Source organism: Castanea sativa, chromosome 4 (genome assembly GCF_040712315.1).
Source record: "Castanea sativa cultivar Marrone di Chiusa Pesio chromosome 4, ASM4071231v1".
NCBI lineage: Eukaryota > Viridiplantae > Streptophyta > Magnoliopsida > Fagales > Fagaceae > Castanea > Castanea sativa.
The window spans coordinates 6,485,873-6,510,469 of record NC_134016.1 but is presented as its reverse complement, the minus strand read 5'-3'; the positions used below and the strand labels follow the sequence as shown (position 1 = coordinate 6,510,469).

Sequence of the window (24,597 nt, the reverse complement as noted above, 5' to 3'; positions counted from 1 at the left end):
GGGCCCGACGCGTCGAACCAGAATTGAATAAGGAGATCAACTTCGGGGAGGCGGCGTCAAGTACACATGGAGGGAAGGGCCCCAAGTCGGGAAGGAGGAGGGGAGAATGTAGAGTACGAAGATCAAACAAGGAGTGCCGTTTCAAGAAGGGTGCCGCACTTGGAAAAAGAAATGGACCAGATGAGAAAAGCCATGGATGAAATGAGGGAAAACATGAGGCGAACAAACCCAGTAGATGATATGGTCCACCGAACAGACTCCCCTTTCACAGCCTCCATCAGCGGTCACCCTCTACCCCGAAGTTCAAAATGCCTTCTCTAGACTCGTACGATGGAAATCGCGACCCCTGCGCGATCACATTGCAACTTTCAAGACGACCATGCATCTGCGTGGGGTCCGAACGAGATCATGTGCGTAGCTTTTCCCACCACACTCAAGGGATCAGCGCGAGTGTGGTTCAGCAAGATTCCCCCAAACTCAGTGGGATCATTTGAAGAACTTAGTAAGCTGTTTGTCAACAACTTCATTGGAGGACAGCGTCACAAGCGTTCCTCCTCTAGCCTGCTGACCATAGAGCAAGGGGACAATGAGAGTTTGCGATCTTTTATCACCCGTTTTAACAGAGAAGCCTTAACGGTGGACGAGATGGATGACAAGCTATTGCTAGCCGCTTTCCACAATGGGGTCAATTCTGACTTGTTTATTCATAAGCTCTATGAGCGAGGAACCGCAGAACTATGGCCGAGCTTGTCCATTCAGCCTGAGAATTTTATGAATGCCGAAGACGCCATCATAGCCAAGAAAAGAAAAAGGGCGAGCGCTCGGAGGTGGGCCACCATCGCTACCGGGACCGGGGACCTCGTCCGAAGAAGGTTCGGGTAGACGAGAGAAAAGATAAGGATGGTAAGAAGGCCGGTTCCTGCAAGGAATCGGCAATACACGCCCCCGACTATGCCGTTAGAGCAGGTCCTTATGCAGATCATGGATGATCCGTACTTGATGTGTCCAGACAAAATGAAGGGGAGACCCCAACAAGCGTAACGGGAGCAAGTACGCCGTTTTCATAGGGACCATGGGCATGATACGAGACGAGTGCTTTGACTTGAAGCAACGGATAGAAAATCTCATTAGACGGGGAAATTGAGGAACTTCCTTGGACGAGACCGGAGAGATGAGAAAATGAAGGCCAAGGTGGAAGAATCATCACGCCCCCTCCACTTGGAGAAATAAGGGTAATTATAGGAGGAAGCTCGACGGTGCGGTCGTCCAAATCAAGAAAGACGTACACGAGGGTGGTACGAGAACATCCAACGGTTTGAACGACCTACTAGGACGAGGGAGGTTGACCAACGGTGCATTACTTTCACTGGACGAGGAGGCGGGACGAATTCACCATCCACACGATGACGCGATAGTCATCACCCTACTCATCTCGACTACATGACCGGGAGGGTATTGATAGACAATGGCCGGCTACTGCAGACATTCTCTACTACCCCGCGTTCCAACAAATGAAGCTAGGACGAGATCGGCTTCGACCGGTGAACTCGTCGTTGGTAGGATTCGGAGGAATGAAGGTGCAACTGTGGGCACCATCATGTTGCCAGTAGTCGTCGGGACGTATCCGCTACAGATAACCAAAGAGGTGAATTTCCTTGTTGTTGATTGCGCATCGTCATACAATGCAATAATTGGAAGGCCAACTTTGAACAGCTGGAAAGCGGTAACCTCTACCTACCACCTGTCCATTAAATTCCCGACCGAGCACGGAGTAGGCCAGGTACAAGGAGACCGGTCGCCGAGAGAATGCTACCTAGCCATGCCGGCCATGGACGAGCATATCTGAGACAATGAGCATAGACGGAATAAGGGTTTTGGCTGAGCCCACTGAAGCATTAGAGGACGTTCCTTTGGACGATGACCAGCCCGAGAAGTCTACCAGAGTTGGGGCAAGCATGGAAGAGGGGGCGAAACACGCTTTGGTCCGGTTTCTGAGGAAAAACCTCGATGTCTTCGCATGGAGTCATGAGGACATGCCCAGGAATTGATCCAAACGTCATTACCCACTCGAATGTGTGTCCCTATTCGAAACCCGGTGCGTCGAAGAGAAGAATTTTTGCTCCCGAGCGAGATAATGCCGTTAAGGAAGAGGTGCGAAGTTGGTCGCCGCGAAGTTTATCCGAGAAGTTCACTACCGGACCGGTTGGCGAACGTAGTCATGGTCGAAAAGCCAATGGCAAGTGGCGGATGTGCGTCGACTTCACCGATCTCAACAAAGCTTGCCCCAAGGATAGCTACCCATTGCCACGCATTGACCGGTTAGTGGACTCGACGGAGTCACAAGATGCCCAGCTTCATGGACGCTTTCTCGGGGTACAACCGGATTCGGATGAATGAAGCGGATCGGGAGAAGACCTCATTCGTCACAAGCCAAGGGTTGTATTGCTACAAGGTTATGCCCTTCGGTTTGAAGAACGCGAGGGCGACCTACCAAAGGCCGGTTAACCATATGTTAGTCCTCAAATCGGGCGAAATGTGGAGGTTTATGTGGATGACATCTTGGTGAAGAGCCGGGAGGGATAAACATCTTGAAGACCTTCAAGAGACTTTTGACACATTGCGACGGTACCACATGAAGTTAAATCCGAGCAAGTGTGCTTTCGGAGTTTCGTCGGGTAAGTTCTTGGGGTTTATGGTGTCGCACGGGGGGAATTGAGGCGAATCCGATAAAATCCAGCGATGCGAACATGGAGCCACCGAGAAATATCAAGGAAGTCCGATCTCTTCTATCGGACGAGTCGCCGCCCTCAACAGGTTTGTATCGAAAGCTACCGACAAATGTTTACCTTTCTTTAAGGTCCTCGGGAAGGCTTTTGAATGGACGGACGAGTGTCAAAAGGCCTTCCAAGACTGAAGGCGTATCTAATGACGGCCCCATTGTTGAGTCCGTCTATACAGGGGAAGAGTTGTACTTGTACTGGCGCGTGTCCCCACACGCAAGAAGCTCGGCGTTGATCGAGAGAAGAGGGAAGAGTCCAGAGGCCGGTCTATTACACAAGCCACGCGACGAGAGGGGCGAAGGACGATACCCGATGATGGAGAAACTAGCCTTCGCGTTAGTCACGGCTTCTAGGAAGCCGAGACATTATTTTCGAGGCACACGTCATCAACGTCCCGACGGACCATCCCATAAAAAGGCGATGAGCGGGTTGGAAGCTTGGACGGCTGGTACAAAGGGGCCGTTGAGCTCGGCCGAGTTCGATGTCGTACCTCGAGGAGTACAATAAAAGCGCAAGCGTTGGTAGATTTCATTGCGAGAATTCACCCCCGATCGGGACGACCCGAGCAAGGACGAAGGAAATGAGATGTGGGTAGTGAATGTAGACGGATCGTCCACATTGTATGCGGAGGTGGGGTTGAATTGTATGCGAAGTCCCCGAGGGTGACAAGCTGGAGTATGCGGTCCGTCGCATTATCCAACTACCAACAATGAAGCCGAGTACGAGGCTCTACTCGGGGGTTGGAATTGGCCAAGTCCTTAGGGGCGGAGTCGTTAACAATCGAGAGGAGACTCTCAACGGGTCATTAACCAAGTAAATGGGATGTGTGATGTCAAAGAAGATCGAATGAAGAAGTATCTTAATAAAGTGAAACGCCTTGCCCGGAAATTTTCAACCATAAGTTTTATTCAACTTCCCGGGGAGGAGAACGGCCGAAGCGAACGCCTTGGCAAAAGCCGCCTCGGCGGGAGTCATAGACGAGTTTGACGACGTTCGGTACATGCCGAGCATAGACATCACGACATACGGCAGGATAGGAGGAGGAGAAAATTGGATGAGTCCAATAATAATCTATCTCAAAAGAGGGAGGCTTCCAGGAAGACAAGGATGAAGCGAGAAAGTTAAGGGTCGGGTCGGCCAAGTATGTCATCATAAATGAGTTGTTGTACAAGCGAGGCTTTTCTCGGCCCTACTTAAGATGCAGCTCCCGACGAGTCAAACTATGTTCTAAGGGAGGTTCATGAAGGATCCCGTGGAAATCATTCGGGGCAAGGTCTCTCGTCCATAAGATCGTCCGTGCGGGCTACTATTGGCCAACAATGCGGGCGGACGCTAAAGCCTATGTCAAGGTATGTGACCAATGCCGGCGTTATAGCAATGTACCTAGACAGACGGCCGTCGAGTATCGGACCCCAATGACAGCCCCATGGCCCTTCGCACGATTGGGCTGGATATCACGGGTCCTTTTCCAATAGGAGTCGGCAAATGAAGTTTTTGGTGGTAGGGATAGATTACTTTACCAAATGGGTAGAAGCGAGCCTCTTTGCGGCAATCACTCGGCGAACGTGAAGAATTTTGTATGGAAGAATATCCTATGCGGTGTTCGGAGTACCCGGGGGTATTAGTATCGACAACGGACGTCAATTTGACAACGCACCCTTCGAGATTTCGCAATCATTTTGGAATCAAGAATCACTATTCTTCACCCTCCCATCCACGAGAAATGGGCAAGCGGAAGTAGCAAACCGATCCCCGCGAAAATCATCAAGACTCGGCTTGAGGGGGCAAAAGGGATATGGCCGTACGAGCTACCCGGTGTTACGTGGGCCTATAGGACGACCGCACGAACTCCGACGGGAGAGACCCCTTTTAAGCTAGCCTATGGGAGTGAAGCCGTTATACCGGCGAGAGGTCCATATGGCAAGCCATCGAGTGATGAAGTACCGGGAGAAAGACAACGGGGAACAACTTCGCCTTGACCTCGATCTTATTGATGAGGTAAGAATGGATGCGGAGCAAAGGACACAAGATACAAAAATCTCATGGCCGAGACGGCATGACGCCATGGTAAGGCCGAACGGTTCGGTGTCGGGGACCTTGTCCTCAAAAGAGGTCTCCTTGGCGACCGGGAACCCACTCATGGAAAGCGGGACCCAATTGGGAAGGACCCTACAAAGTAATCAATTGCAAAAGGCGGGGGTCCTACTACACGGAAGCCACGGATGGACGGAAGTTAGAACATCCTTGGAACGTGGAACATCTGCGAAAGTACTATCAGTGATGAGCAGGGACGAAGGAAGTCAGTGGCAAAACTACAGTTGTCGTTTGCGTGTTTGCTTATATTTATTTGTGCTTTTACTATTATTATAGCGTGTTATGAATAAAAGTGCACTAGTTCTTAAACTCTTGCACTACTTGCAGACTAGTTTATGAAAGACGATGCTATGTACTTGATATCTTAATAAGGCACTAGCTTATAAAAGGGATATGGCCAGACGAGCTACCTGGTGTTCTGTGGGCCTATAGGACGACTGCACGAACTCCGACAGGAGAGACCCCTTTTAAGCTAGCCTATGGGAGTGAAGCTGTTATACCGGCAGAGGTCCATATGGCAAGCCATCGAGTGATGAAGTACCAGGAGAAAGACAACGGGGAACAACTTCGCCTTGACCTCGATCTTATTGATGAGGTAAGAATGGATGCGGAGCAAAGGACAGCAAGATACAAAAATCTCATGGCCAGACAGCATGACGCCATGGTAAGGCCCAGACGGTTCAGTGTCGGGGACCTTGTCCTCAAAAGGGTCTCCTTGGCGACCGGGAAGCCAGCTCAGGGAAAACTGGGACGCAGGTGGGAAGGACCCTACACAGTAATCAGTTGCAAAAGGCGGGGTCCTACTACACAGGAAGCCTGCTGGATGGACGGAAGTTAGAACATCCTTGGAACGTGGAACATCCGCGAAAGTACTATCGGTGATGAGCGGGGGACGAAGGAAGTCGGTGGCAAAACTACGGTTGTCGTTTGCGTGTTTGCTTATATTTATTTGTGCTTTTACTATTATTATAGCGTGTTATGAATAAAAGTGCACTAGTTCTTAAACTCTTGCACTACTTGAGACTAGTTTATGAAAGACGATGCTATGTACTTGATATCTTAATAAGGCACTAGCTTATAAGCGTGTGCCAAGTTCGTGAACAATGTTCATGTAATAATATGGTTTGGATTTCTTATGTACTTGAATTCCGGTTTCCACGATAATATCCACGGACGAGGAAAAAGCCTTTGACAAATAAAAGCTACGGGACGAATACAAACCCGTCTAAGCTCGAGGCATGCTCGTCCAAAAAAGAATGAGGATAAAGCAAAAATGCTAAGGCATGCTCGTCCAAGCTTTCCTTAAAAAGAGCAAAAATGCTAAGGCATGCTCGTCCAAGCTTTCCTTAAAAAAGAGCAAAAATGCTAAGGCATGCTCGTCCAAAAAAGAATGAGGGTAAAGCAAAAATGCTAAGGCATGCTCGTCCAAGCTTTCCTTAAAAAAGAGCAAAAATGCTAAGGCATGCTCGTCCAAGCTTTCCTTAAAAAAGAGCAAAAATGCTAAGGCATGCTCGTCCAAGCTTTCCTTAAAAAAGAACGAGGGTAAAGCAAAAATGCTAAGGCATATTCGTCCAAGCTTTCCTTAAAAGAATGAGGATAAAAGCAACAAAGTTAAGACATGCTCTTCCATGTTTTCCTTCTCCAGGTCATACTCGTCTAAGAAGGGAAGTAGGCCTTAACACCTTGCGTTCTAACGGCGAGCATATGATCGTCCTAAATACAATCGTCCATAAGGGCATCATGTAAACAATCACCCAACACTGGGAAACATTGCTTAAAAGGCAATTGAATAAAAATACATACACTCGTCCATGGAACAACAATGATGATAACTGAAAGTAAGCATTCATTAAACAATAAAAGGGTGAACGACCACCGTCCAAAAACCCTTGAAAAGTAAGCCTTGAAAGGCATTGTTTATAAAGCCGTCAAAAGTGCTCAGGACTAAAAAAATTTACTATTATAAATTTAAAAAAAAAAAAAAAAAAAAAAAAAAAAAAAAGAGAGACAGGAAGAAAACACTTAAACAAATGATGAAAATTTTCAAACGGGCATCAGGCATTAGGGTCGTCTTCAGCAGGCTTGGTAGAGGCATCGTCTTCAACATTGACATCTTCAGAGCTAGTACGAAGAAAGAACGACACCTCCAAGTTGAAGGACGATAGGACCGAAGTCAACTTTCGGAAACTTTCTTTCGCCTCCATGCGAAAGTCTTCAAATCCGGCCGCATAGTTGGCGTCCGGAAAGGTCCGTAAAGCGCTTCGAAGCCCCGAACTCCTCCACGGCCTCGTCCTTAGCCCTCACAAGGGAATTGCTAAGCTCGTCGGTCTTTTCTCGAAAGTGGTCAAGACGAGAGTCCTTTTCCACTACATCGGCCTTTAACTCCTCGACGAGGTTTAGCAAATCCTTGGCTGCGTCCTTAGCCTCGGCGGCTGCTCGGCCCGACTTTTGCACTCATCCTTAACCTCCTTGATCCTCCTCTCCAACACGGCCTCGTCTGTCCAACTCCCGCAGCCCGCCTAGACGCGGCCTATAAACTTGGACATGGCCTCCACAAACAAATAAGAATTTTTGTATCAAGCAAAGTAAACAAGCATGAAAAGCTAACGACGAGAACAAATTTGTATCCATTACCTTGAAAAGATCGTGGACACCCGAGTGTTCAAAATCCGTCAAGGACATGTTGTAGCATGCAGCCACGTCCTCGTCGGACACGCACTGTTGGAACCTCTCCCAAGCCAAGCCCTCACTCTCGAGCGAGGTTGGGCACAACATCAACGGGAGGTTGGGACGAGGCAGAAACGGCGGGGTCTTGGACGGTGGAGTGGGAGCGAGCTCGTACGACTCCACGTCGAAGATTGGGACGGACGGTGGTGGAGGAGGAACAGGGGACGGCGGGAGAGACGACCCCGGCCTTGGACGACTTTCGTGCTTGGCTCTCTGGCAGGGAGGTTTTCAAGGTTGATGGCCTTGTGACAGCTCCTCTTATCGCCAACGGAAGGACGAGCTCCTAGTTTCGGTGTCTTGCTTGCCACGCTCGTCCACGACCCTTTGCCTTTGTTTTCCTTCATGGTAGCCATCCCTAAAATAAATAATAATAATTATAAGTAAAAAAAAAAAAAAAAAAAAAAAAGGAGAGGAAAGGCAAGACGAGAACTCACGTCGGCGGACTGTAATATCGTGGGCTAAGGCTTCAGGAGAGGGCTCGGGGCCAAGTCCCCAATTTGCAAGACGCTGCACGGTAACCAAAGAGTGGAAGTCCCTCTGCGGTGAAGACGAGCTTTACGGACGCGTCCTAGATGGAACTGGCTCAACGACGGCCTCCTAACACCTGCAACAAGGACGAAGAAATTAGCCCATAAAGATGTGTAATGAAGGCGATGCTACAGTAGTGGTGAGCATACCTTCAGGACGAAGGTTCCCTAAATCTCCTGTATATGGGGGAAATGAATCCCTGCCCACATCGGCGGGGCGTCACGCCCAAAACTCCGAGACGAAGAAGAACTCCGTCTTCCAACTCCTATGCGAGGTGACCAAAGATTTAATTATCCTACGCCTTTTCTCCCGGGCGTGAATTGATAAAAGCCACGAGATTGACTAATTTCGGAGGGTTTATAGCAAAAAAGGAACTCGTCCACGGTAAGAGGACAGGTCCCCTTCGAAAACCTCTCTCCACAAAATTTGCATAGAAACAACTAGTCTCCATGCATTAGGATTTAATTGACATAAACCTATACCTAACCTAGTAAGCAACTCCCCGGCAAAAGCATTGAGAGGCGGCCTAAGACCCCTAGAAGATAGGCTTCATAAACCCCAATGCCAAAATGAGGTTGGCAACACCACTCATCACGGACGGCCAATCTAGGATTTAGCTCGTCCGGGATTTGGTACCAACTCCTAAGGGACGTTAGTTTTCTCTCGTCACGTCTTGGCTGGAACCCCAACGAGCGCGGTATATCTGATCTCAACCTCGTCCCTTCTAGTGGACGAGGCGCGCTAGAAGGACCAGCCCTAGACCCGGATGCTACCCTCGTCCTAAATTCTTCTGGAAAACTTCTAAGGGGAACCCCGGGAACCCTGAAAACATACTCGTCCGAGGTGTTACCACTACTCCTACCGCTGTCACTACTAGAGCCACTATAGCTAGTTGTGTTACGATATTCATCGATCTCCCTATCAACGCTATTGCTAGACGAAGAAAAACTTTCGGACATTTTGGAAATGTAAGGAAGCCTAAAACGAGCGTAGAGAAAATACCTGGCTCTAGACGAAGAAAACTAAAGGACGCTGGAATACTCCTAGACGAGGCGATGGACGAGAGATGTCAAACGAGAGAATTTTAAGAATGAGGAGGGTAGGGGAGGAAATCCACTATTTATAGGCGTTGAAAAGTAAAACCCGTAACGCAATGACCAATCGGGAAGAACCACGTGGCAACCTCCTCGAAAACCCTAACCCACACAACGGTTAACCCGAGAGTAAGTAATGACAAGTGACATAATATGAAGCCTTGGCAACCTCGTCCCTTACTTTGAGACACGTGAAATAATGTGTTGAAACGAGTCGAAGAAACAAAAGAGCTTTGGACGACCTTAGAACGGGGGGCAACTGATAGGGGAATAATATAGCCTATCTCCAAGTCGTCCATAAAGGTCGTCCATAGCCCACCTACTACCATAAACACCCTCAGAAACTTACCTACAAGTGCCTCGTCCGGGGAAGAAGAGCTCAAGACGAGGTACGCACCATCGAGTGATGCACTCGTCCGGAGTGTCGACATCCTCGTCTTGAGCAAATTCACCCGTTAGACGAGGCAGCCCCCGCGTGCGAAACAAAGCACGCCCAGGCGAGGAACTCAAGGACGAGGTTGTCATACTTAGGAAAATCTCCAAATGAGATATGATAATCCCTTATCCACGCGTAACCGCCGAGTATCCGTTGTGAAACAAGAGCATAACTTCCGGACGGTTATGCAAGTTACGTTTGATTTCTATCTCTCCTTGAAGCCGGGGAGAAGTTCCAATTTTGGTAACCGCCTATGATAACACTATATAAAGGCCGTTTCGGACAAACCCAAGGTATGTTCAGTTTTGACTCCAAAAAAGTTGGAACTCAAATAACTTAGAGGAAAAAACTAACTTTGCCATCGGAGGACTTTTGGCCGGCAGCCCCGGTCGCCTTTGATACGCTTTTCTTTCTTTTTCAGGCCGTAGAAAGATCCAGTAGTCCTTTCTAGTCCGAAGCATCCAGCCTACTGATTTTCTTGGCATCATTTAGTCCTTTCTAGTCCGAAGCATCCAGCCTACTGATTTTCTTGGCATCATCAATTATAAAAACTTACAAGGGATATAATTGAAAATTAAAACTTTATAAATCCTAGATCTCTAAACCCTACAAACCCTAAATCTCTAAATCTTCTTATATTTTTGTAAAGAACTTATTTCTAGATGAATGTTATATGTTTGTAGAACTATATTATTTTAAATGTGGATTAAAGACTTGAAGTGTATACACTACTTTTGGGATGTAAAAAAAAAAAAAAGTTGAAATGGGTTGTGTCACATTCATGTCAACCCAACACAACCCATTTATTAAGCATGTCAAGTGAGTTCAGTTAGGTCAACCCGTCTTATTATTAAGTCGAATTAGGGTGAAGGATTATGACATGATTATTAAATGGGTTGGGTTTGAGTTGAGTCATTTAGTTGAATACCTCTACTTTGACATGATACGAATCCGGTACGCTAACTTGAATTGACACCCCTAATCTATTTAGCACAAAAAAGGAACAAATATTCCTATTTAAAACATAATGTGAGAGAGAGAGTACTTATATATGCATTTCAAATGTGCAACAAGTATTCAAAAAATTACCAAAAATTTGCGCTGTCATTAGTTATCTTTATTCTTGACCCTTCTACGTACCTATTTATAATTTTCAAATTACTTAATAGCTAGGACCCAAAAAGAATAATAATAAGGAATATAAATGTACGTGGAACACAGTTTTGAGGCGTTGAGGGTGCCGGTGTTTCTTGTCCTTTCTCAAAAATGGCAACATTTTTTTTAATAGAATTATATGATCAATATTTTTTTTATACATCAATAGTTAGGATAAATTAATTTGAATTCCCTATATTGTCATGGAAAACACTAGAAAGCAAGGAAGTCAATACCGTACCGGAGGCTGTACCGGTTTGGCTACCGGTACGATATATTTCGGATACCGGTCAATACCGGTGTACCGTTTCGGGTTTACCGCTATTTTATATACACACACACACACACACCAATATCTATAGAACCATGTTTATAAACATATAATATTTCACTTATACTATAGTAAATATAAAATTTTATCATAAAACATTACCTCAATTCAGAACAAATTATTCATAGTTTTAGACTTTAGTATCAATTAAAAGAAAAAAAACGCAATATAAAAAATAGAAAGCTTAGTTGTTCATTGCATACTAAGAAAATAAATAATACTAATAAGTTAATGTAAATAAGTTACCATTATGCCCTTACAAAAATTCAAAAATTACAAAACTAAAAAAAAAAAAAAAAAAAAGCTTTTTTCAGTACCGGCCGGTACGCCCGGTACTGGCCGGTATTGCCCGAAATTGGCCGGTACGGCCGGTATTTTTTCCGGTACAATATAAAAGTGTACCGGTACCGGTGCATTGGCCGGTACGGTATGTACCGGCCGGTACGGCCGGTACCGGTACGGTATCGGCCACCATGCTAGAAAGTGCTAATCAAGTTATAAATTTTTTGACTATTTCTGTTTTTGCATGTAGGATATACAGTCGGTATATATAGTTTTAACAACAATATAATATTATTGTGTATATTCCTTGTTAGTCTATTAAAAAATTATGTCACCTTATTTTAGGTAACAAAATAAAAATAATGTAAAAAAACAAGCAACAAGAAAATCAACAAGAAAAGCAACGAAAGCAAGATGCTATAGGAGTCCACGCATTTGCACCCAAGTCTAGTCTTCCGCCCACATTTGTAGCAAAACCTAGTCCCGCATCTGTATCGAGAATCATAAAATCCGCATTATGAAAAATAGTTCTACATATCTAACTGCAAAGAATATATATATTGAATTAAGAGGAAAAGGAAAAAAGAACATTGCTTAGTTTCTTTTAAGTAAAATGCTTTATACATATATGCAATCAATAAAATTGCTTTTGCACTTTTGAAAAAGAAAAAGAAAAAGAAAAAAGAGTTAAGAGCCTTTCAGCGGCTTCTCACACAAATCTTTAATGGAGTAGAGGATATTATTTTTTGGGTTTTACATTTTCCTAAATCTTTAATTAACAGAAAATACACTTAAGTGGAGAAAAAAAAAAAAAATCTAAAGCAAAAATAAAAGGGTGCTGAATCAAAGATCAAAATTTAAAGAAGGCCAAATACAATTGTTTTCCTCTTAAGATTGAAGCAGATCCTCTGATATTTAGTTGAGGTTTGAAAATCATGTGACAAGGAATACAAATATATGATTTTTTTTTTTGGAGAAAATAATCATTTACTTGCGCAATGTGATTATGGTGCTTTAGTAGCATGAGATGTAGAACTCAAATCATCAAACTAATAATAAAGTTTATATCACTGAAGGAAATCTGCATCACTTGGCGCAAACTACATGAAAAAGTAATAAATAAAAGTAAAAAATTTGCTAATACGACAGAAGTACAGTTAAAAATATTTGCTAATTGGTGGAAACAAGAAATAGAAAATTAACCATAATATACTTTCTACAAAAGATAGATACATCTACATGTGTTATTATATAATTTTGTAGATTAGGGAGAGTGAGAGAGGAAGAACCTGCAAGTAATAATGGAGAAATAGCCATAAGCACGCTCTACCCAAATATTGCATCTTGGACATCTTATCCATCCCTTCGCATGTGCAGCCTCCACAAGTAAAATATCATTCACATCTATGTCATCTCTCTTCTGATTACAAAGATGACCACTTTGCCATGGGACCTTGCAATCGAAACAGAATGGTTGCTTGCACTTTGGACACTTTGATCTCTTATCCTTTCTCCCTCCTTCGTTTATGACTAGAACCGAGCAACTCCGGTTAGGGCAATAGCACTTTCGAAACCCTAAAATTTTCGATATGCAAAGAAGGTTCATCCACCGATCAAACAGTGTTTTGGGAATGATAGGTTGGCATGAAAAGGGGTCTAACAGCTTCCCACAGTTCATCCCGGGGCACCGAATATTGGCTACACTGTCTTCAACCTTTGCATCGATGTATTTTGAGACACAATCCACACAAAATATGTGAAAACAAGTTTCCTTATTGTAGAATTTCTTGTTGGAAATTATGGGTTCTAAACATATTTGACAATCGAAGGTTGAAGTAAGTGCTGCTTCTTGTTGAGACTTGATTGAGGTTTGGCTTGGTTTCTGTATTGTGTTTCCCATGTTACGGCCTGCTTGGGAGAGAGTAAGACTTATTCAAGGCTAGCTGTGACTTATGATAGTATTTAAGTCTTTGTAAAGTCTCCCCGTCCATTTATCTCTTGCCATAGTGGACTTTCTTTGAAGGAATAAGTTGTTCACAACTAATCACAAGTCTAGTCAAACTCTCATATTAACGTTGATTCCAACCAAAACCCCCCATTTTTTTTTTTTATAACAAAAACCCTGTTTTAACCCTAATCCTGTTGCAATACTTATCCAGTCTTCTTTTTAATAGACCCGGATCTAATTTTCAAATCCTAGAATTTTTAAATGTAGTCTCTATTGCCTTGTACTTTTAATTTGGTCGGATAAATACTTTTAAGCGCATCAGTATAGTTAATAAATATATTTTTAACTTCACATCAAATTACGGGTTGAAAAAAATACTAAAAGTAATTCAACCACCCATTAAAGAATGTTTAAGTTGTTTTGCAATTTGTGAGTTCCAGTTAACTTAATTGGTAAAGTTCTTAGTGCTTAAATAACAGATTAGGGGATCAATCCTCGCCTACACTAAAAATTGATCAATGTTTTGGTATCTGAAGCTCATCACAATATTTAAATAAAATTATTTTTGTTTAGTCCAAACTTAACAAGGGGTGAAATTCTATCTTTCTAACAAGTCCAACTTAAACTCAAACTCATCATTTTTTTTTATCATTTTTTAAAATAAAATTATTTTTGTTTAGTCCAAACTTAAGAAGAAGTAAAACTCTATCTCTCTAACAAGTCCAACTTAAACTCAAACTCATCATTATCATTTTTTTTAAACAAAATTAATTTTGTTTAGTTCAAACTTAATAGGGAGCGAAACCCTATCTCTTTAACAAATCTAACTTAAACTCAAACTCAAATGTTGATAAAAAAAAAAAAAAAACTTGAATAAATCCTATATTAAGATTATCCTAAACATGACTTTATTTGGATAAATATAAAAATCATCAACTATTGATAAAGTTCAATTTCTTTGGATAATAGAACAATTCTACTGCAACTTCTTTAAAAAGTAATTTTTGTACATAAACCACCAAATTCTTTTTAGCTGTTTTTTACAAGATAAAAAAACTTGCAATAATTGAAATTACTATTTTGAATGTAATCTATCTTTCTTTTATATTTCTCTATTATTTAGTTATATATATTTTGTTTTGTTTCAATAATTTCTAAGCAGTGAAACTAATTCTTTTGGCTTGATTGATTTTGATTTTGATTTTGTTGGACTTGATTGATGCTGATTGCCACTGATTGATGATGATTGCAAGCCCAAGTGCTGATTTTTGGTCAGTTAGGAATGTGATTTGAGAATCTAGCTGTGGGAGTTGTTTGACAACGAATGTTTCATTGGGAAACCATGAGGATGTGAGAGAGAGTGAGTGAGGTTTGTAGTTTGTTTGTGAAACAGATACAAAGGGATGATGAACATTTAATGTGGGGTTTTTTTTCCATTCTTATTCTTGGTTTGGAATTGGAGGGGGAACAGCTTTTACCAATACCAAGTCAAATTTCTATGTGTTTCTGTTGGGTTTGGTAAACTTTAGTTGTGTCAAATCAATGTGTTTTTTTTTTTCTTTTTTATTATAAAGAAAATAAAACGTACCGTATTTTTTAAAAATGATTATTATTATTATTATTATTATTGTTGTTGTTGTTGTTGTTGTTGTGTGTTGTTTTTTACGTGTATATATTCTTGATTTGCAATGGGAAGGGGAATTACTTTTGGGTTTAGTTTGTTCTGTCGCTGATGTTACACGAATTCTATGCTAAAAACGTAAGACTTGTTCTCTTACTAGTATTTTATATCAGGGACATCACCACATGACATGAGATTTGTGCAATTGTAGTTTGTACCAAGTACCTAGTCTCCTACTACGTACGCACCTTCTTCGGAGGACCAATAATTGTATCTGACTGTTAGATCCACCGGTATAGTGCATAAATCAGTGCTGATTGCCACTGATTTATGCTTGGTGTTCATTCCAACTTCCAAGCAGCTCTCTGTGCTAATGCTGAGGAGGCTATCTATTTTTCTATGTTATCTGCTTGATGTTGATCAAGCAAGCCCTAGGTGCTAATTCCTAAGTCCCATCCCTTTCCTTTGTTTCCCAAATAAATGCCCCCTCCTAGAGTCTTTTGTCCTGCAACTTGTCCTTCATCAAATCTGGCTAAGTACTTGTGCCCTTAATTGTTTACATTCTCTTAGTTTTTTGCTATCTGTTATAGTTGTTGTTATGTTTATTTTCAAATTGAAATCTAATATAATATTTCCAAGTGATAATTTTGGTTTGTGGTCTTTAAGCGTGCGCATCACATATGAATTTGTTGTGATTAAATGTAAGGTTGTTCTTGTTGCAGTTGTCCTCTGTTTGGAAAAACAAAAGAAGGGTAAAAGAGAAAAAACCGTGTCCAAATTCAACAGCTAGTCCGCGTTTTGGTATATGTATGAAGTTAGAATAATGTGTTATTAAGATTGGCCTCTAAAGTTACTATTGCTGCACTTATAAATGTGTGCCTAATTAATTTTTGTTTGTTTGTTTGTTTTTTTTTTTTTTTTTTTCTATTTTAGAAGAGAGAATTATTTCAAGATTTAGCTCCATTGTTGTGGAATTCTTTTCATACTATTGCTATACTGTTACAGGTATGCTCTTTATAATTGTCAATTTATTTTTTTGATCTTTTTTGTCGTAATGCTGGAGCTTCCCCTTATCTATATCACTATTCATGTACTGTAACTAATCGATATTGTATAGAACATATTAGCTTAGAGAGGTTGCAAATCTCTTTTGATCCCTGATGATTGCTGCATAAAGACCTCTGCCTTCCAGTTCTGCCAACCATGTGATTAGTTGACCAGTAAATAGGGTAATGGGCTTTCTAAGCCAAGAGCCCTAAAAATAAAAACGACAAAAAAGAAGAAAGACCAGGGCTTTTTAGAGCAGTGCCTCCTGCGATTTTATAGATACAAGAGCCTGCACTGCAAGGAACTTCCAATATATTTCCAATCAACATAGAGTGACCAACCCATATTTTACAGGTTCTATAGTCACTCCCTGAACAGAGGGACAAAGTTTGTTACTTTCAATAAAGCAAGGATATTCCAAACTCTTAGTGAAGCAAGGGTGAACTTTAATCTTGCAGAAATGCACTATGTTTAAAAACGGTAGGGAAGGAAAATGTGGAACTTGTCCACTCAGAACATAGAATATCTTACAACCAGAAGGAAACATCTTTTTGCATAACAATAACATGAAGCCATTTCTCAATTACAGTGGATTGTGAAACACTCTCTTGCCGGCTATCACAAATGAAACCACCTAGTTGGTAACATACCTGATTACCTGTGGCAAATATCAACCTTGATCCTTGCACTAATCAATTTAATAGTCATTTGTATAATTCTCTCATTGGCATTTTTTGCTATGTTACCTGCCTTTGTTAGCGTTGCTGTCTTCTAATATCTGAACCTTTTCATATCACATCTTTTTTCTTTCAATTTTTCTTGCTTTTCCCTCACTTTGAAATCACTTTTTCTTTCAATTACTATGATGTTATCCCAGTTTTTCATGACTAGTAAAATGAATTGTGACTCTTAAGTGGTTCTTGCTAATATATATTTTTTGATAGGTAGTTCTTGTTAATATTAATTGTGGAACCTTCCTTTATATCTTGAATCTGTTAAAATCATTGGGGGTATTTCTTTCATGAACATTGCTTTCTAATCATCATTGATATTGTTGTACATAGACATGACTTTGGAACTAATAATAAGTCTCAAATCATCTTTGGTGTGAACCACTTCTAATAATAAGTCTCAAATCATCTTTGTTGTCTTGAAAATCTCCTTGTGTAAAGCAGTAGCCATTTCAAGTCATTGGTGGCTACAGCAGTGGCCAGTGGGATTGAGGTGTAGTGTTAGCCTTCAGTTAATAAACTATTTAGATGTATGATTAATGAAAGGAAAAGGAATTCATTTACCAATCCACCCTCAAAAGGATTTGGCAGAATTGGAAAATGATTGTTATTTGATTTATGAGGTTTGTCAGAAGTTTTATCATTTTAATTTAAAAAAGAGCTGCTATCTTGCTCTGCTTTTTTACAAGATTTGCTCAACCTTATTCTCTATTATTTTTTTTACCTTTTTCTTTTAATTCGTTTTCAATAATAATGTTTTATGATTTTTATCATGAATAGATAATATATCGTACATGGAAATATGCTTCAAACTGGTGAACTTATTTAAAAGAATGTTGTTTCTTTTATTTTGCATGTTTATGAATAATATATGTGTTGAGTTTGTTTAGATCCCTTAAACCACAATTGGATTAACCTAGTTAAAAAACCAACTTATTACTTAGTCCAAATTTCAGATCTAGGTTAACACAATCATAAAATCATATCAATTTTAAGTGCGGAATATAAAAACACAAAGATATGATGACCTAGGAAAACCAAACCGGTAAAAAACCTGAGGAAGATTTAACCTAGCTATCCTCAAGGTAAACCTGAATCTACTATGAAAGAATCGAAGTTGTACAATAGCGACTTAGACCACTAACATCCTATTGCTACCCACTAGTAGAACTTACTAACACGACCACGTGCAAGCTTCGAGACCACGGACTCCTTCTTTCTTGGATTCTCTAGCAAGTACAAGCACCTCCGCTTGTGTATCTTTAAACTCTTATGGCAACAACTGAATGATCATCAAGTTCTTGAAGAAATCTCCTTCTTGATAATCTCAAGCTTGTGTGAAGGCAAGCACATCTTTGATCTCGCAAGAGATTCACGCAAACAGCAATATGAGCAATAAAGACTCTAGAGAGGTTTGGATACAAAACCCTAGATACAAAAAGAGGCACACTCTTTTCTCTCATAGAAGCCTTTAAAAATGTGTTTAGAGTTTCTTTTATATAGTGGGAGAAGTAGATCTGAAACCCTAATCCTTAATGGGCTTGAACTGTGTTTGGGCCGACTTAAAATTCTGCAGAAAATTCCTGATTCACGATTCTCGATCGGTCGAGTTTATTCTTCGATCGATCGAGCCGTGTAGAAATAGAACAGTAATTTCCTGCAACTATTCGATTCCAAACTTATATTAAACCAAACTTTGAGCAAGTCTAAACCTAGACTAAAGGTTCTGATCATGGTTTGCCAACACAATACACATTGAAGTTCTAATACATTAGTTCTTAAGGTCTTGGAACCTAACAATATAAGTTAAGGAAGAAATTTTACACACATATACAATTAGGGTATAATAAAATTTCTATTTTGTATAAAAATAAATAAATAAAATAACACGTGGTAATTTCTTTTTTGAGAAAAATATAACACGTGGTAATTAATATAACTGATCCCACTGCTTAAGGCATTAAGTAAAACGGCACTGCTTTATTGCACACCTTATTATGCTCACTGTGAAATGAATGTTGCTCAAGTTCTTATAAAACGTAGTCCTTTTTTTTTTTTTTTTTCATTCAGTTTAGCTTTTGCTTTTTAAACGACACCGTGTTGGTCTGCTGTTCTTCATCAATTTTAACCTAAGTGCTATTTTATGAGTTTTGTTATTATGGATATCATATTAGGGTCTATTTGGATATCGCTTATTTTGCTGAAAATTAAAAATAATAAAAAAAAATAATAATAAAAAAGTTACTATTCATACGCTTGGTACTGTTCATAAGCCTATAATCACTGTTAATGGACAATGAACAGTGCCAAAAAGCGCTTTCCAGGGAAAAAAAACCAAACACAAAACCCAAATACCACCATAGTCTTCTTCATTTGACGATGCTTATAGAACAAGTACAAATGTGCGACAATGAGTTTTAAAAAGTAAACAGGGTTGATGAATGTAAATATATAGAGTAGATGACGATGTAATTTTAGACTTTCATGGTCTCCTCTATAATGATAAACAGAGTAGACGAAGTAAAATTTTAAGAGAATGGATTCATGCTTTAAATGTTCACTATAGAAAAAAAAAACTAAAATACATAATTGTTTATACATGCTACAAAATATTATATTTGTATATTAATTAATTGTTATATTATGTTTGTCAATTAAAATATATAATTTTATGCTGCTAAAGAATTTACATTTTATTTTTTTCCCTTTTCATAGTGAAGTCGGACATGAATTAATATAGTTGAAATTAGTTTCATAAATATTAATGACGTGATGTATTATGGAGTGAACATCGATCACAAAGGAATTTTAATTTAAGATTTTTTTGAAGTGATTATGCTGTGTTTGCCACAATTTCCAATGCCACTATTTACCTCTCTCAAAAAATATTATAACTTGTTTGTGCACATTGCAAGTCATAACATGTATTTCTAATGCTAATGGCTCTTGACATTGTCATTGGTGATACAAGATCATGTCATGACGAGGGCAAAACTAAAACGCCAAGGAATTTTAATTCGCATTACCGGTATCTATAGGGTGCCATATCATCTTCGCAAATTGAACGAAGAAGCGTACACACCTCAGGTTATTTCGATTGGCCCTTTTCACAGAGACAACGCAAGATTGCAACCCATGCAAGATCTAAAAGAGGAATATTCCAAACGTTTCTGGCAACGGGTCGCTGCCGAAAACAGGGCTAATGTACTTACAATTGAAAATGAAGAGACGATGAAACAAATTCGCGAGTTCTACGGAGAGTGTATTTGGCTAAGTGATGATAGTTTGTCAGAATTGGTCTGGGTGGATGCCATCTTCATTTTGGAGCTTTTTCTAAGATGCCATTCGAAAACTTGGCCAAGTGAAGATCCCATGTTCAAGGAATCATTTCTACTCCAAACGGTGATCAATGATTTGTTATTACTTGAAAATCAGCTTCCATTCTTTTTTCTTGAAAAAATGTTCCAAGTTGCACTTCCCATGTTCCCTGGCGTCCTTTCCGTACTTCAACTTACATTTGAATTCTTTAAGGACTTCAATGTTCAAAACATAAGCCATATGAACTCTGATGTGAAAATACTACACTTCACGGATCTGCTTAGAACCTTTCTTCTACCTCAATCACTTTGGCCTTCATCCCCTCGGCTACCCCAAAGAGGCAATAAAAAGGTTAAACTTTTGTACTCTGCAGCTGTGCTGCAAGATGCAGGAGTCAAGTTTAGGGTGAGTTCAGACGAATGTTTAACTGGCTTGAAATTTGAAAATGGAGTGCTGGAAATCCCACGCTTAGAATTATATGATACAACGGAAGCTCTTATTCGAAACATTATGGCATTAGAGCAAATTTGTTATATAAGACACGGATATGTTACTGATTACTTTTGCATGTTGGATTTCCTTACAAATACTACCAAAGATATGGATTTACTTTGTGATAGTGGAATCGTGGATAATTATCTAGGCGATAACAATGCAGCAACATCGATTATTAACAATCTTCACAAAAATATCTTATGGGTAGGTCTGAGCACTGAGTATTGTAAACTCTGCGAAAGTTTGAATGCATTCTATAAGGACCCTCGGCACATATGGAAGGCAATACTAAAGCGAGATTATTTTAGCACTCCTTGGAGAACTGCTATTACCGTGGCTGTTGCTATCCTTTTCGTTTTAACTTTCATACAGACAGTGTGTTCTATCCTCCAAGTATTACAGGCTCAAAAACTACTGTAATTTTAGATGGTTGTTTGATTGCTTTGTGTCAAACTTCTCAGCTTTAGCTATTATTGTCAAAGTAATTGAATTTGCTATTGTAAAATACATTATTTTTGTGTTTCCACATCCTTGTAAACTAGTCCTGTATACTCAGCCAATATAATATGATGTTTGAGCAAATTGCTTGGATGTCTAAAAGACAACCATTATTAATTGCTTGGATTCATGCAAACAAGGTCTTCAAACCAATTTGTAGGAATCTTCAGTGTATAATTTAAACTTCAAACGAGTCACATGACTCAATGTTGCCACCAAATTTTTCATATAAAATATGGATCCATGAACAAAGCCCAATATCCAATGAATTTGGGCCTTGAGAGTAAAGCATGCAAAATCACAAACCTGCACCAAGAGAAGGACAAATGGGTAAATACACTTGCAAGTAGGGCATTTGACCCATCTCTTTAACACTGCGAGTCTGCGACCTCCATTAGCTATTAGCATTCGGTCATTTGCGTCTAATCTTTGAAAGAAGCTGCACCCTGGCGACCGCGCATTGCTATGAAAGCAATAAAGCTCCTTGCATTTTGTACATACCTATCTTAGTATCTTTGTTCTTGAATTTCTTTGTTGGTGATTGAACTCTCTGCATATCTTACAGATGAATATTAAGATCATGTTGGTGCCTTTACAGTACTTAAGAGTTACTCCAGCGTCCTCATGTTGGATCAGAAAATATAAAAATAATAATAATAACAAAACTAGAATTTTAATTAATTCCAAAACAAATATATATTATTACCAAAATTTCTAAGCCAAGATAAAAATCACTCACAATAGCACAAAATTTTGAGTGAAAAATTCTTGCTCAAAACTACGTAACAAACTTTGAATAAATTCACTTTTATATATACAATTACCATACATTCTCAAGTTTATGCTTAACTTTGACATATAATAATATCTTCTATAGAAGAATTAGTATGAACTCACCTAAGATCTTCACTAAATCTAACTCTTTGTGATTGTAATACCCAAAACTTATGCTTAGAGGAAAACCAAAAATTATCTTTCCTTGTGTATGTTTCAAGACTAGAGAAAAAGTACGTGGTTCCTAGTAACTCTAATGTGGCGTTTGGTACGGGGTAATGTTTTAGGATTCCTAGGAATGTTTAAAGATTCCCATGTTTGGTTGCAAATCACGCTAAGGAATCAGATGCCAGGGGAATCTGGATTCCCCTCTCAGTGGGAATGTGGATTCCCTTTAAAACAGGTGGGAATCCAGATTCCCAAGCTTAAAGAAAACTGTATTTTTTATAGATTGACAATTTTAACCCTTTTTCATTATCATTTAATCAATTAAGATAAAATATAAAACAAATTATTATGGATTAAACTATTTTAAAATTATTATTAAGAATAAAATCATTTGAGAATTTAAATAGTTATTTTTGTATTATACCTGTCATTTTGAAATGTTAGACTATAATTTTAATGAATTTTTTATAATTAATTGTTTATATTTGGTTTTTCATTATTTATTTAGAGGAAGATTTTTTTTAAGGACTTGGTAGTTCACATTCAAATCTAAGGATAGAATAGGAAAAATATATAATTCATTTAAGATTGATGAGAATAAACCAAACATTATCATCTCACATTCCTAGGAATCTTAAGATATTCCCAATGAAACCAAACATAGGAATAGCTACGTTCTTAGGAATGTGATTCCTAGGAATCACATTCCTAGGAATTTAGATGCCAAGAGTAATGTAGATTCCCACGTACCAAACGCCACATAATAGGATTCTTATACGTCAGGTAACACGATTGCTTGCTACAAAACCAGACTCTGTGGACTGGATCGACTTCGGTGGACCCAAAACCTCCAACTAGCTAGTTAAGCACACTTTTTCAAAACTTCAAACACAAGCATTCTTTCGAAAAATATATATATATATATATATATATATATATATATATATATATATATTATTTGCTACCTAATTTTCGTTCTTAATTTTATCTTGGCCAAATTGCAAACTACTTCTATACCTCTAAGTTTGAACATGTTTAAATTTTGCGCCTTAAAGTTTTAGAGAGTGTTTGGATTGGGTGAAAAGTGAGTTATATAAATCAATTTTCATCACTCATAATCCAAAACATGTAGGACCCACAAGAAAATTGTTGCTTGGCAAGATTTTTGGATTTTGTTCTCATCACTCAAAATTCAAAAAAATGAGTTAGAGCATTTTCATTAAATGTGCTAAAAATGTTAAATGCTATTTTTAGCACCTCAAATGATAAAAATCCACTTCCATCAAACATGCTAAATCTTAAAAGATTTAGCACCAAGCTACAGTGAGTTGTTATCAATAACAACTCACTGTAGTTGGATTGTAAAAAAAAAAAAGGTTTTTATTCCACCAACAGATCTATTTCTCATTTGTCTCTCTTTCCTATCTCACTTCTCTCTTCTCTGTCTCGTGGTTTGACGTGGTCCAATGGTTAGGGTTGTGGTCTAATGGTCCGATGGTCGTGGGTGGTGGCAGCAATGGTTCGATGGTAGGCAATTGTGGTCTGATGGGCATGAGTTGTGGGTCCAATGGTCCAATGATTGTGGTGGAGATTCAACATGGGTCATGGGTCACTGATCTACTAGGTTTGCGTGTGTGTGATGGGTTTTGGTTCACCAATCTGATGGTCCGATGGGTATTGGTCCGATGGGTATTGATCCTATGGGTTTTGGTTCATCGATCTGTTGATGGCAACGATGGAGGTTTCTTTTATCTTTTTTTATTATTTTTATTATTTTTATGTTGTGGTTTGTGGTTGTGGTTTTGGTTTGGCGTGGGTCGTGGGTCACCGATCTACTGGGTTTGTGTGTGTGTGATGGGTTTTGGTTCGGTATGATGGGTCTGCTGGTGGGTTTGCTAGTGGGTTTAGATCGGGGTTGAGGTTCAAATCAAGGTTGTTGGGTTTCGGCTGCGGTTTGTGCCGTGGGTTTTTTTTTTATTTTTTATTTATTTTGGTAGTTGGGGGTTGAGGTTGTGGTTGGTGGTTGGTGGTTGGTGGTTGGTGGTGGTGGCTGTGGCTGTGGCTGGTGGTGGCAGTGGGTGTTAGCAGTGGCAGTGGGTTTGTTGGTAGTGAAAAAGATGTGAATGAGAATAAAAAATAATAAACAATTAATATTTTAATGAAGCGGTAAAATATATAAAATCTTTGATGTTAAGTGTATTGTAAAATGAGGTGTTAAAATTGATAAAGTAAGTTTTTGAGATTGTAAATGTGAAATTTTATGAAATCTTTGATGAGGATTCTCTTAGAATGACGAGAATTGAAAACATTTTTTTTTTTTCCATATTTCCAAGTTATGACTTACATGGCATTTTAGTAAATACCTAAAAATAATAGGATCAACCTAAAGTCTTCTCACATCAGTCTTGTCACACGCCTAGGGTTTTTTTTTTTTTTTTTTTTTTTTTTTTTTCACTCCATCACCATTCTGCTTTTCTCTTTTCTTTCTTTGTTTCAAACAACCGTAGCCCACTTTTGTAGTCTTCTTCTCCGCAGCAAGAGCGACCCTTTTTTTTTAAATTTATTTTTAT

General features: G+C 39.6%; 1 protein-coding gene across 1 annotated transcript; it reads left to right on the top strand.

The window, feature by feature from the left end:
* Positions 1-19,753: 19,753 nt before the first annotated feature.
* LOC142632365 (UPF0481 protein At3g47200-like) lies at positions 19,754-21,007 on the top strand. The gene has a single exon (XM_075806791.1). The coding sequence runs from the start codon at positions 19,754-19,756 to the stop codon at positions 21,005-21,007; it is 1,254 nt and encodes a 417-aa protein (XP_075662906.1).
* Positions 21,008-24,597: the final 3,590 nt, after the last annotated feature.